This window comes from Hylobates moloch, unplaced genomic scaffold, assembly GCF_009828535.3.
Source record: "Hylobates moloch isolate HMO894 unplaced genomic scaffold, HMol_V3 SCAFFOLD_2, whole genome shotgun sequence".
Lineage (NCBI taxonomy): Eukaryota > Metazoa > Chordata > Mammalia > Primates > Hylobatidae > Hylobates > Hylobates moloch.
In genome coordinates, this window is record NW_026652277.1 from 147,043,628 (window position 1) to 147,058,227 (window position 14,600).

A 14,600-nucleotide genomic window follows, 5' to 3' on the forward strand; every position below is an offset into this window, starting at 1 on the left:
TCTGTTACCCCTTTCTTTGACTAGGAAAGGGAACTCCCTGACCCCTTGCGCTTCCCGAGTGAGGCAATGCCTCGCCCTGCTTCAGCTCGCGCACAGTGAGCTTCACCGACTGTCCTGCACCCACTGTTTGGCACTCCCTAGTGAGATGAAACCGGTACCTCAAACAGAAATGCAGAAATCACCCGTCTTCTGTGTCGCTAAGCCTGGGAGCTGGAGACTGGAGCTGTTCCTATTCGGCCATCTTGGCTCCCTAAATTTCTTTCTTTTTCTAAATTCATGATGCATACATGTTTTAATTTCTTTTAAATGATCAGAGGCTGATAATTGCAAGCAACAATCCCCTAACCTAACTTTTCTCTCAACTAAGCTCACAGCTCCAGGATCATCAATTCCAAATCTTTCAAATATTTCTTTTTTTACAACATCTCTTAGTAATATTATTGTGCCGTCACATATTTCATTAAGTGGGGCATTATCTATTTAATTACTGCTATGATGAAGGAGATGTAGTTCACTTACAGAATATCACATCACGTTTTCCCACCCATCAGTTTCCCAATATAGGTACATTGCTATGCTTAGATTCTTCATTTTTAACCTAATATACTGAGAGCATTATTTCCTGTATAAATGATAGACTCTATACTCTTTAAGATGAAGCTATTTATGTCCTCATTCTTCCCTTAGCTTCCTTTTTTCCTCGTCCTCTCAGCTTCTACCTCTTTAACTTTGATATTGTGATGGTCAATAACATTTACATTTTATCTATAACCATAATTGTGCCATGGCAGAATACAGAAGTCCCTTCTCTGAAGTCATTTTATTCCTTAAAGGATTCCCTTTGATTTTTTTTTCAGTGGGCCGTTTGATGCTTGATTGCCAGTTGCTCTGTGCAGGAGAGAAGGGGTATTTTGTTCCATAAAATAACTTGCAGTGAATTATTCCTTTTTATTCTCACAACTGACTCTCATTTTCTACCTTACCTGTTCTTTCTGAGGCCTGGTCTTCTCCAAATTTTTTCTACCTCCTTGCTGGTATATACCCTATAGTGCAAGTTGTGGGTACAACAACTGCAAAAGATTGAGGAGCAGGAACTATCTAAATAACCATGGTGGCTGGGTGCAGTGACTCATGCTGGTAATCCCAGCAGTTTGGGAGGTTGAGATGGGAAGATTGCTTGAGCCCAGGAGTTTGAGACCAGCCTGGACAAAATGGCGAAATCCCATCTCTACTAAAAATACAAAAATTAGCCAGGCATGGTGGCACATGCCTGTAATCCAAGCTACTCAGGAGGCTGAGGTGGGAGGATCCCCTGAACCTGGGAGGTCAAGGCTGCAGTGAGCCAAGATCATGCCACTGCACTCCAGCCTGTGTGACAGAGCAAGACCTTGTCTCACAAAAAAGAAAATAAAAGGCCCATGGTGGTGTGGCTAGGAAAGAGTGCCAGCCCTGTCCAAACGGAAGCTTTCTTTGCTGAAATTATACACTTTCTTTGATCAACTTCTTTTTACTCCATCATAGTTTTATTCCCCACCAATCTCCCCCGGACAGTCACTCCATTTTACTTAGTATCTTGGTACTATTCTCAGAATTCAAATTTTAAATTAATTAGTCTGTATTTCTGAAGAGCTGTTTGTTTTCTTACTGTATATTTTGCTTTCTCCATGGGAAAGATTTGCTTGGGAGCCTCATGCAGTCTTGGTGGGAGTTATGTAACCACTGGGCTAGATATCTCAGGGCACACAGCATGGTGAGCCATTCCCTGGCGAGTTCCATCGCCCAGAGCCAGACCTTTTGGGCCCTACACAGACTGTACAGCCCCAGCATGTGGGGGCTTGTATAAGGGAAGTTCTGATGTCACAGGATCCTTGGGGTGTTGCTTCACCAGCTGGAAACCTCTGTGGCCGGTGGCATCTTTGCCCAAGTTTTGCTCAGGTCCACTGGGCACATTCCGCCCACTCAGCCTGGCAGGCTACACTTGGCTCACACTACCACTACTGGGCTGTATCCCATACCTGCCAAGGGTGATTCAGGGCAGGGTGGTGAGGGATGTGTGAGTGAGCGTGGGGTCCAGCCACTGTGCACAGCTAAGCATGCCAGCTGCAGTGGGCTGCGCAGCTCCAGGTCCTGGCTCTATGTGAGGCTGTGGCTGAACCAGACATACTACAAGTGGCTTCCACCACTGGTACCAGGGAATGCTGTGGCACCCAGGAGCTTGGAGATGCCAGGAACCACAGAGTCTGAAAGAGGGTTTCACAGCCCTGGCTCAGGGAGCCCTTAGGTCTCAGCTCCCCAAAAGGCCCCAGCCCTTCTCTCCTGCTCATTGCTGTCAACATGGTGAGCTGGGGAAGGGGGTGTGTTTCAGCCCTGTTTGTGTTACAGCTCTCTCATTTCCACCGTTTGCGGGAGTCCCAAGTTCTTGTCCCACATCCAGGAAGAATGAGGTTTGCAGACAACTGGAGGGTGAGCAAGGTGAAGAGGTGCTTTATTGAGTGACAGTGCAACTCTCAGGAGGCCTGAAATAGGTAGCTCCTTTCCACAGGCAGGTAATCCCAGCATCTGTGCAGCACCCTCAACAGAGGTGAGACACACAGTGGGTAGCTCCTATCCACAGGTAGATCATCCTGTTGTCTGCCCACGTCTGGCTGAGTCCAGGGTTTTTTATGGGCTTCAGAGGGGAGGAAGTGTATGCTGCTTTGTCCATGGGTGGCCATGAGCTGGCCCCAAAAAAGCACCATAAGTTCTCACTCCAGTTTGTGGAACTGACAGTCCAGCCCCCTTCCTTCAGGCAGTCCCTGGCTTGAAGGTAGAGCTTCACTGAGGGCCCACCCCTTTTCCACCCAGGAGCCTGTATGCCTCCTGCCACCACCAACCTGCCATCCACTGTGCCCACTGGCACCCAGGCTGTTCATGCTGAGGGTCACCTTCAGGCCCATGCAGAGCCACCCTCAACTCCCCCTTGGCCTCCCTAATGTGCTCCTTGGCACCCAAAATCCAGAAGGGGCCAAGATAGCAGGGGGCTACAGTGTCAGTGCCGCCCCGAGCATATGCACACCTGGCTGGGTTGCAACAGCCTCAACTTTGCTCTGAAATCAGCATGGGTGCCGGGAACAGGGAGAGGCCAGGAAGAAGGAGCAGGCACTTCTGAGCCTGTAGGGGAAGGGAGGTGGCCCGAGAGCACAGGGATGCCTGGGTCTGCAGCTGGCTGGGTGGCTGCAGCTGCACCCGGTAGGGCAGGGCTCCCCCGCCTTCAACTCGGAAGGGGACATGGCTCCCACTTGTTCCTGGCTCCCACCAGCTCTGTGGAGCACAAAGCCAGACAGGCTGACACTGCCATTACTGAGACCCTCTTGCTCTCAGAAGAGTTTTCATGGCCTGCTGCCTCTGTTTTCACTGCTTGGTGACTTTGGTGTTTTGTTTTGTTCTTATTTCCTTTTCTCAGAAAAGAAAGTCTTTAGAATTAAAATTTAAGCTGACAAGAGATCCCCTCTCTCCAGGGAGCAGAAATATGGATATCCCTAAAGGTCTTGAGTTGTTTCAGTCTTTCACTGTTTTACACTCAATATTTATTCCGTGATTTTTATCTAGATATGCCTGGTGGACAACAGGTGATCGCCAACTATAGGTTGTCCCTCCCATCTCCAAATTCTGATGCTAGAAATCAGGAATGGCTATGATAGTCCAGATTTTCAGAATTGATAAGATATTTATATTACACTAAGAGACATGGATGTTGAACAGAATAAAAAAATTCAAAATAAAAGTAAATAAAATTACTTTCTTTCCCTGTTTAGTTTGAGATCATGTGTAAATATCAGTGAATGTGATGTCATATAGGATTTCTTTTTATTGATCAGAATTAGGTTCAAGTTGTATTCTGGAATCTTCTAATCAAATTGAGGGAAGATGCTAGCAGGTCAGAATTTGGGAATTAGATGATCTGGCTCCAAATTCAATACATATTGTCTATGTAATTAGCTGTGTCACCTAATGTGGTAACCAATAATGCCATTTCAAGAAACATTGTGCAGTCTGTTCTGATTCCTCCATTGGCTTAATTCCTATAATAAATATAGTTTCCAAAGTTTATAACTTAATTTTCAGAATTTATTTATTTTAATTGACAGATAAAAGTGGTATATATTTATCATGTACAACATGATGCTTTGAAATAAGTATACATTGTGGAATGGCTAAATTGAGCTATTTAAAAATATGCACTACCTCACATACTGGTCATTTTTTTGTGTTGACAACACTTAAAATCTATTCTCTTAGCAAAGCCACGCTGGCTTTGGTGATTTTTTTTTTTTTTTTTTGTACATGATACACTCATTTGGGTCAATAATTTTTTTAAAAGTCCATTGGAAGCAGAGAAGCAAATTTTTTGACCCAGCCTTAGATGTATTTAAAAGTTCAGGGCATAAAGTGATAGATGTCTCAGGGTTTGTCTCATCAGTCAGAAACACAGAAACTCTTTTGAACAATGCCACAATGCAATCTAAGTTTGATCTAATTTTCTTCAAGACAACCATGCTCTTGGTGACATCCTACCTGTTCTTTATGATTTCTATCCATAATTAGAATAATCAAGAGGTGAGATTGATGTTGTATTTGATTCTGGACATTAACTAGAGGGAAAACTCGAAGCCCTCTAAGAATGGTATCTAACTTAATAGACACCTCTTCATTACCTTTACTCAAAAGTAAGACTCTTTGTGGTATCTGCCCACCCCACCTCTAATAGCCAGCTGCTAGTCCAGTGTCTGTCTCATTGAAGCAGTCTAGTGGTACACATAGGTGCTGAGTAATTATGTCTGTCATGCTGTAATTGAGGAAAACCATCCTTACTTAGTTTTATATTTTTGAATGCTCCCTTGATTTTCCTTCTTGGTGTTCCCATCAAGCTAAAAATTCGCACTCACAAATTTTAAATTATCATGAGCAATTTGGGGGATTTCCTATTTCATCACTGAGTCTCCTTTGCGTGCTCAGCAGCTTTCAATCTTGACAGAGACTCATCTGACCCATCTACCACCCTTAGGATATGCTATGCAATGCCAGGGACCTACAGCCTCTTAAGAGATTTTTGACCAAGGCCATCTCTTTGGGGTGTTTCTTGACTCATTTTGTACTCATTATTTAATTTTAATAACCTATAGTACTTAAAAATGTACAGTACTATATAAAGCACCTTAAAAATAGATGCATGGTGATTTTCTTATTTTAAAATTGTGTATGATTTTTTAAATTATTACAAAAGCAGCTTATGTCTATTATAGAAAATAGGAAATACAGAAAAGCAAGAAGGAGAAAACAAAATGTGCATATGAATAATTACTTTTGTAATATCATTGTATATCTACTCATATCTTTTCCTATGCAAATAGTTTTTGTACAAATGGGTGATATTTGTATAACTGTTTCATAACTTACTATAGGAATTAACATCACGTACATATTTTTAAAAATATTCTCAAAAATATATTTTTAAAATGTATATTGAACTAGATTCCACTATTTATTCTGAGAATTTACATTATTATAGTAAGAACATTATCCTTGATTTTGATTCACAGTCTAACATACCAAACTCTAAATTTCTTCTGTTACTCACTTTACATAAACACACTGCAGCCAGTCACCAACCCTTACATATATCCCTTCACAGTTTGAGCAGTTTTCTTTATTGAAAATATTTTTAATTTAAAATCATCTAAGTTTTATATTATCTTGGCACATTAACCCCTGTGGAAATGTGTAAGGCTTCTCTTCTAAAATAAATTATTTCATAAAGAGAGAGAGAAATAGAGTAAGTCATAAACCATGCTGATGAATTTTTAGTTACTACTGTCTTTAAAAAGTAAACAAAAAAATAAATATTTTACATCTTCTTTTAGAGCCAACTCTTTCAATGAATTCAAAAAATTCATCTCTAATAAAAAAGTAATTTGAGGAACATTTAGGAAAAAAGCATAATATATAAAGCAATGTAAACAATAACTTTTAAACTTGCTTGTTGAGAAAATCACTGGGTACAGGTTAGTCAGCCTGATAAACTCTAACTTGCCTTCACGTCTCATCATCACACCTCCCTCCTCCAACAGAGCCTCCTCTGACAGCCAAACGTCTAGGCATTTCTGTGCTCCATTATGGTAATGATCATCTTTTTTTATAAGTGACTATATTTGTTTGTCTTTCCCCTTCCCTCCACTCCAGTTCCATTAGGGAAGGCGTAGTCTTTCCATTTTGAATATTTGGTGCTTAAGACAAATCAAAAGTTTTGTTGGGTAAATAAATCAATTCACTTATCTATTAATCAATGGCGGTATGCTTTAGCAAGAGTAATTATGAATATCTAATAAATAGTAGGAAGAGGAAAACTAATGTGTATTAAAATGCAATTAAATGACAAGCCATCTGTTGAATCCTAACAGACTTTATAATTTCATTTTTTCCTACTATAATGACGTTTTAAATTATCTCACATTTTCATAAACAATTATTAATAAAAACATACAGTAACTTACATAAAAATAGACTGTTTTGCATGATATAGTTGAAATTTTTATATAACATGTATATCCATATATATGAATACATATGTATGTATACAGACACAGAAAGAGAATACCAAGAATTTATTGTTTAAAAAAAAACCTCTAAAAAGCAAGAAACAAAATATTTTGCAACTCAAAGAATCTCATTTATATTTCACATAGGCTGTAGACACAGCTCAGGAACTCAGATGTGATGCTTATGAATATGTATAAAGTATAATTAGCTTAGAAAATGCTGCTTCATCACCTGTCCCAATATTGTTGATGTGCTTCAATAACTTACCAAGCAGTGCTGGAAAATGTTCTCTCCAAATTCCAGTGAGTTGAAACGGTGCTTTTCACCCATAACATGTTAGTGTTTTCCATTCCCTTATCATATGAAAAGCCTGTCCTTTAAACCCGGATTGCTGGCAGATTGCTTGTAACTGACAGTTGTACGCCATAAGCTCTTTAATATTTTAGAGAGCTTCTTGAAACATTGAGGCATGTCTTTTCCTCCAAATCTCTTGATTTTTAACCTCTCAATTCCACAGTGCTTGCATGAGGTGACTACTCTCTTTTCTCTGGCCTATACTATTAAAATAACCAATTGATGGCTCCTTTTTTCCCACACAGCTGCCCAATTCATTTTACTGGACTACAGCTCTGATCACACTCTCCTACTCAGAAACTTTCAATGCCTCCAAATTGCTCATTGCCCAGTTTCCTTACTCGCACATTCAAACCTTCCAGAAATTGACTCTGACCTGTCTAATAGTCTCACTTCTCCACATTGCCCTTGACGAACCCTACAATCTTAGGAAGCTGAAATACTCGCTCTCACATCCACGCATCAAAAGTCCCTGCCTGCCTTCCTGCCTTTCCTTATACTATTTCTACTGTATCTTCTACATTCCTGTATATACTACCTGTCTCCTTTCATCTGAGCAAGGAGTGGTTGACTAAGGATCCAGGAAGAAATCACTGACTTCCTAAAAAGCAGGAAAGAAAAAAATTGCCTGGAAGCAAAGAGCAGGTGATATTCAGAAATGCAAAAAGATAGAAAATTAGCAACACAGAGGTCTGTATCGGTAGATAGCCTTCAGTCAGGGCTGTCATGTTTCTGGATGAAGGTGCCAGTGGAAAATCAATACATTGATAATCATCCAGCCAGACTAATCAGAAAAAAATCAGAAAAGTCACCAACTACCAATATCAGGAATACAAGAGGTGAAATCACTACAACTTCTGCAGATAGTAAGGGATGTTAAGAGGATATTATAAACAGTTTGATGGCAATAATGCAACAATTTAGATAAAAAGGGCAAATTCTTTGAAAATCACAAACTACCAAAACTCACAAATAAATAATCTGAATAGTTCTATATTCATTAGAGAATTTAATTTGTAGTTCAAAACATTCACACACACAAATTCAGTTCCAGATGAGTTTACTTGTGAATTCCACCGAACATTTAATGAAGAAATAATAAACTCTTTCAGAAAACTGAAGAGGAGAAAATACATCCAACCTCATTCTACGAGGCCAGTATTACTCTGATACCAATGTCAGACAAAGATAGTTTTTAAAAAAGATAATTATATTATATAACAGTATCCTTCCATGAACATAGATGCAAAAGTTCATGGCAAAGTTATAACAAATCAAATCTAAAGATTTATTCAAAGGATTATACATTATCACTAAATGAGATTAATGCCAGGATGTAAGATTGGTTTAATATTTGAAATTAGTCAGTGTAATTTACCATATAGCAAACTAAAAAGCAAACTATATAATCACCTCAATTGATACAGCAAAGGCATTTGACAGAATGCATCTATTTTTCTTTTAAAAACTGCCTACTAAGAGTAGGGGAACTTCACTACCTGATCACTATAAAAACTTATTTTTTAAAAAAACGTAACAGCTAAAATCATACTTAGCACAAGACTAAGATTAGGAAGAAGACAAGGATATCTGCTTCCATTACTTCCATTTAACATTGTACTAGAGAGGCTAGCCAGTACAAGGGGCAAGAAAAAGGAAATAAATGGCATCCAGATTGAAAAATAAGTACAATTGTTTTTATTCACAGATACTATAGAATCTAAGCATAAAATCCTGGTGGTTCATGCCTGTAACCCTAGTGCTTTAGGAGGCTGAGGCAGGTGGATCGCTTGAGGCCAAGAGTTTGAGACTAGCTGGGCAACATAGCAAGACCTCATCTCTACAACCAAAAAAAAGTTTAAAAAGCATAAAATAAAATGCTATCTATCAAAAAAAGTTACTAGAACTAATAAGTGAGCTTACCAATGTTATAAGGTACAACATCTATATGTGAAAATCAATCATTTCAAAGACTGGCAAGGATACGTTGGAAGTTGAATTTAAAAGGTTACAGTTTATGATAGCATTAAAAATGTGAAAGACCCCCTACACTGAATACTCTGGAGATAAATTAAAGAAAATCTAAATAAATCAAGAGATATACCATGTTCATAGATCAGAAGATTCAATATTCCTATAATCCTAGTTTATACATACTGACCTACATATTCAATGCAATCCCAGTAAAAATCCTAGCAAGGTTTTTTCCTAAAAATTGACAAGTATGTTTTAGAATTCATATGGAATTGGAAAGGAGAAAAATATTGGAAAGGTTATACTACCTGACTTCAACACTTACTATCAAGCTATGGTAATCAAAAAGTGTGGTGTTTATCAATATTGACAAATAGATTATTAGAATAGATTAAAGAGTCCAGGCCGGGGGCGGTGGCTCACGCCTGTAATCCCAGCACTTTGGGAGGCCGAGGCAGGTGGATCACGAGGTCAGGAGATCGAGACCATCCTGGCTAACACGGTGAAACCCCATCTCTACTAAAAATACAAAAAATTAGCCGGGCATGTTGGCGGGCACCTGTAGTCCCAGCTACTTGGGAGGCTGAGTCAGGAGAATGGCGTGAACCCGGGAGGCGGAGCCTGCAGTGAGCAGAGATCGCACCACTGCACTCCAGCCTGGAAGACAGTGAGACTCCGTCTCAAAAAAAAAAAAAAAAAAAAGAGTCCAGATATAGATCCAGACATGTATGGTCAAATGATTTATGACAAAAATACAAAAGCAATACAAAGTATATTTAACAAATTCTACTAGAGGAATTGAATATCCATGAACAACAACAAAAAAATGAACTTCAGTCTGTATCTTGCACCATATTCCAAAATTAACTCAAAAGAGATGCTAGACCTAATTGTAAAACATGAAAATATAAAACATCTAAAAATATATAAGAAAAATCTTTGTGATCTTGGGTAAAGCAAAGATTCTTAGATACAACACCAAAAGCATATCCTCAAAAGGAAAACAAAATTAACAACTTAAACTTCATCAAAATTGAGAACTTCTTCCCTTCAAAAAAAAAAAAGCACTTTTAAGAAAATGAAAAGATAACTACAAACTAGTAGAATATATTTCCAAATTACATATCTGATAAAGGACCCACATCCAGATTATTCATATATATCATTCAAAACTCAAAAATAAGAGCAAATAACCCAAGAAAATTTGAACAAAAGATTTAAAGAGGTCACCAAAGAAAGTGGAAAATAAGCATGTGAAAAGATGCTCAATGTTATTAGTCATAAGGAAAACACAAAGCAAAACCAAAATGATGACCAGTTAGAATGTCTAAAATTTTAAAAGACAGGTTATACCAAATATCAACAAAGATGTAGGCACATGCAGCTCTCATACACTGGTGGTGGAAATATAAATAGTTCAGATACTTTAGAAAACAGGTTGATAATTTCTTAAAAATGTAAACATAAATTACCATATGATCCAGCCATTCTGCTTCTATGTATTCACTCCAAGATAAATGATGGCATACGTTCACCCAAAAGTTTGTACACAGATGTGTACATATCCCTATGATGAAATACTTACCAATAAAAAGGATCAAATATGGATACACACACAACATGGATAAATGTCGAAACTATGTTGAGTGAAAGAAGCCAGACAAAAAGAGAGTACATGCAGAATAGTTCCATTTATATAAAATTTTATGAAATGCAAACCTACAGTGATGGAAAGCAGATCAGTATTTGTCTGGAGACAGAGGGAAGAGAAGGAAGGATAGAAGGAAGAGATTCAAAAGAAATGATGGATATATTCTCTACCATGGTTGTGGTAATGGTCTCATGGGTGTATATATTCAAAACTTATCCAATTGTAAATTGGTTTGCATGGTTTATGCCCGTTTTACCTGAATAAAAGCATTAAACAGTATTAGTCATCTCTGGTCATAGTCCCTCCACAATTTCCACAGCTAAGATTTTAGCCTCTTTCACTGTTGTTCGGGCCATCTTCCTCTTTTCTCTCTTACCAATTCCATTTATTTTCTTTTTTTAATTCTTTTTACTTTTTTAAATTTTTGAAACTTGTATTTTAGGTTCAAAGGTACATGTGCAGGTTTGTTATATAGGTAAACTCTTGTCATGGAGGTTTGTTGTATAGATTTCATCACGCAGGAACTAAGTCTACTACCCAATAGTTATTTTTCTCTGATTCTCTCCCTCCTCCCACTAGCTGCCCTCAAGTAGGCCTCGGTGTATGTTGTTCTCCTCTTTGTGTCCATATGTTCTTATCATTTAGCTCCCACTTATAAGTGAGAACATGCTGTATTTGATTTTCTGTTCCTGTATTAGTTTGCTAAGAATAATGGCCTCCAACTCCATCCATGTTCCTGCAAAGGACATGATCGCATTCGTTTCATGACTGCGTAGTATTCCATGGTGTATATGTACCACATTTTACTTATCCAGTCTGCCACTGGTGCTATTCCTTATTTTCTTATGCTCAGCAAATCAACCTTTTCTCCCCACTTTAATCCTGTGCCTCACTTTGCACACCTGAAGTTAGCTTTAAAATTATGACTTTTAAATGCTTGTCAGATTACACTCTTACAAAAAGGTATTCACACTCCAAGGCCCTGGGGAAAGCTGTTTTCTTTTTTTGTCTAGTTTCATCTAGTACTATAAATGGCCCATATTATCTTGACAATTCAGGATTGTATTATCATCCTTGGTTATTTTACTACAATAAGTTTGGCATCTACTGAGACCTACTTTACCTCTATACATTTTATCTCTTTCCAAATTGACTCAGACTCCTGAGCTTCAAAAATTCTTCTCTCCACTTTTTAGAGTTTTCTCTTGTCTTTGCTCATTGTCAGACAGATTGTCAGCTGTCACTTCTGCTGTTTTCATGTGTTTGTTTAGAGAATCTTCACACATTCTTTCATTGTAATTTCCTGTCTCTAAACTGTTTTGATTCAGAAAACCTATAACCAAGGGAGTAAAAATGATGTGTAAATTTGGAACAAATATAGAATCTGAGTGGGTAACCTGAGGCTTACTTTGTGAGTTAAAGTGCATTGCATCTGTCCCATTAATTTTGACACTCTTCTTTTTTCCAAGATAAATGACACTTATGTGATGTTAGTGTATCTAATTCCCAAGAGAACTGTAGCAATGAGAATTCCTGTTTTTCCCAGCAGAAAACATCATCAGTTTTCTGGAGAATAATTTGCCAAGGCTGTCTTTTGCAAGAACTATGTTCAGTGTTCTTTTTTATTTATGTAGATGTTTCCAATATATCTTTTTGTAGATATCATAGTATTTTACAATCAATCTGTTCTATGAGCAATCGATTTTTTACCTGAAAGCTATTAGAATAATACATTAAAATAAATTTGACCACAGCCATACCAAGTTCTGTAATCTTTTCTAGTTTAATGTTCAAATAACGTGACTGATAAAAATAATGTAACTAAGGCAGTCCAGATGACTTTAATGAGTGTTATGTCTGTGATAATCTGAGTTCAGATTTATATCTTCAACAGTAAGTATTTAGCATTCTCCAACCCTTCTTGCACTAGCAATACTTTTCCAATTTAAAATTTACACATAAGATCCTATTTGATTTATCTCTTGGTATATATGAATTATGTAATGATTGCTGAGGAGCAAACACTATTAAAATGGGTAACTAGACATTCAAGTTAAACATTCCTTTTCCCATATCATTCTATTAACTTTGTGTCACCTTTTTTAATCTAAGTCTAAACAAATATATCTTTGATTGCAGATAATTGTGGCTCAGAGATGGTCATTTAGAAGATTGTGTTTTGCCATACTGCTTCAAGATGTGTTTTTTAAAAGGAGCAGTGTTCTTTCTCATTTCAGCACTTGGGAGATACAGGAAATGCTCCCCTCTCACTCCACAACTAGAGTGAAATTTGCTTAAGGATAAAGTCAGGGGAAGTGTTTAGTTCTTAATTTGCTTGACTTCTGCAGCACGTCGTAATGCTGCTCAGTTATGTCCTTGCAACACCGCCAGTTATCACGCATTGAGTCACTTCTGCATCTCTTAATTTCCATAGTGTCATGCTCTCCTAATTTCTCCTTTTCCTCTGTGGAATGCCAGTCACCTTGCCAGCTCCACTTTCTCTGCCTACTCCCTAAACATTGAAGTTCCTAAGAACTCTGTTCCAGATCTTCTTCTCATACCATAGTAAACAGTCTCCTAACTTTAACTACCAAATATGTGCTAATAATTTACAATTCTGTATCTGCAGCCCAGAGCTCTTTCCCGAAGGCAAACTCTGTGTACCCACTGCCTTCTGGATCCCTCCACTCCATTATTCTCTGGTTTTGGATGTATGACATTTGTTTTTCTGTCCACAGGCAACAGGTCCTCGGGGGTTATTAAAGGAAGATGCCAAAGGCTCTCTTCAGAAAAGCTTCAGGATTCTTAACGAAGCCAAGAAGTTAGCAAATGATGTAAAAGGTCAGTGTGGCCATGGTTTTTATTATATTCCAGTTAATCGGGTTATTACTGATAAGATATTCTATCACACTATTGGAGATATAATTTCTTTAGCATGATTTTTGTGATGATTCTATAATATATTTAATGCAAGTAAACTTTCTCACTAGTTTTACAAAATGTTGTCTACCTATCTCACTTCAAGTAGGGTAATATTTCATAATTTGTAAGTCTTATTTCTATAGCATCACTTCACCTATATCTAATGTATAGTAACTTTTAGTGTAATAAGTTTTTAAGAGTATCAGTCAAACCCAGGCCAGCCATAGTGGCTCACACATGTGATCCTGGTGCTTAGGGAGGCCGAGGCAGGAGGATCCCTTGGTGCCAAGAATTTGAGACCAGCCAGCGAAGCATAGCAAGATCCTTTCTCTACAAAACATTTTTTAAAAATTTAGTCAGGTGTAGCAGTGTGAGCGCATTGGCATAGCTACTTGGAAGGCTGAGCCAGGATGATCACTTTAGCCCACGGGTGTGAAGTTACCATGAGTTGTGATCACACTACTGTACACCAGCCTGGGTAACAGAGTAAGACTCTGTCTCTAAAAAGAAAAACAAAATTAAATACATTTTTCTTTTTCTGAGATGAAGTCTCGCTCTGTCAACCAGGCTGGAGTGCAGTGGTGCGATCTTGGCTCACTGCAGCCTCTGTCTCCCAGGTTCAAGTGATTCTCCTGCCTCAGCCTCCTGAGGCTGTAATCTGTAATCTGAGATTACAGGCACATGCCACCACACCTGGCTAATCTTTGCATTTTGAGTAGAGGCAGGGTCTCACCATGTTAACCAGGCTGGTCTTGAACTCCTGACCTCAAGTGATCCTCCCGCCTCTGCTTCCCAAAGTGCTGGGATTACAGGTGTGAGCCACCGTGCCCAGCCCTAAATACATTTTTCTTGTATTTTATTTCTGGTTCAGGAATCAAAATGCACAAAATATCTACTGTTATATTAAGGGTTTTATGTTAAGAATATATCATTAAACATAGCTGCTCTCTGTACGAGCCATTACATTTATTATTTCATGTACATATCTCTTGTCTCCCATTTGAATTGCCACCTGTTTCTCTCTCCAGTTTCATTCCCTACCATTTTCTGTCTCATATCTGTCTCCCTAACCTTACCTAAGTATTCATAATTCCTCCCAAACATGCTACTCTTCCAAGCCTTC

The 14,600-nt window shown here is 38.3% G+C and overlaps 1 protein-coding gene across 1 annotated transcript in view; it reads left to right on the forward strand.

Annotated features, from left to right (window-relative positions):
• Positions 1 to 14,600, forward strand: part of LAMA2 (laminin subunit alpha 2) — a 656,337-nt gene that overhangs the window by 552,637 nt on the left and 89,100 nt on the right. The window contains exon 35 of the mRNA XM_058435730.1: positions 13,294 to 13,396. Within this exon, the coding sequence (XP_058291713.1) occupies positions 13,294 to 13,396 (103 nt within the window). The remainder of the gene's footprint in view (positions 1 to 13,293; positions 13,397 to 14,600) is intronic.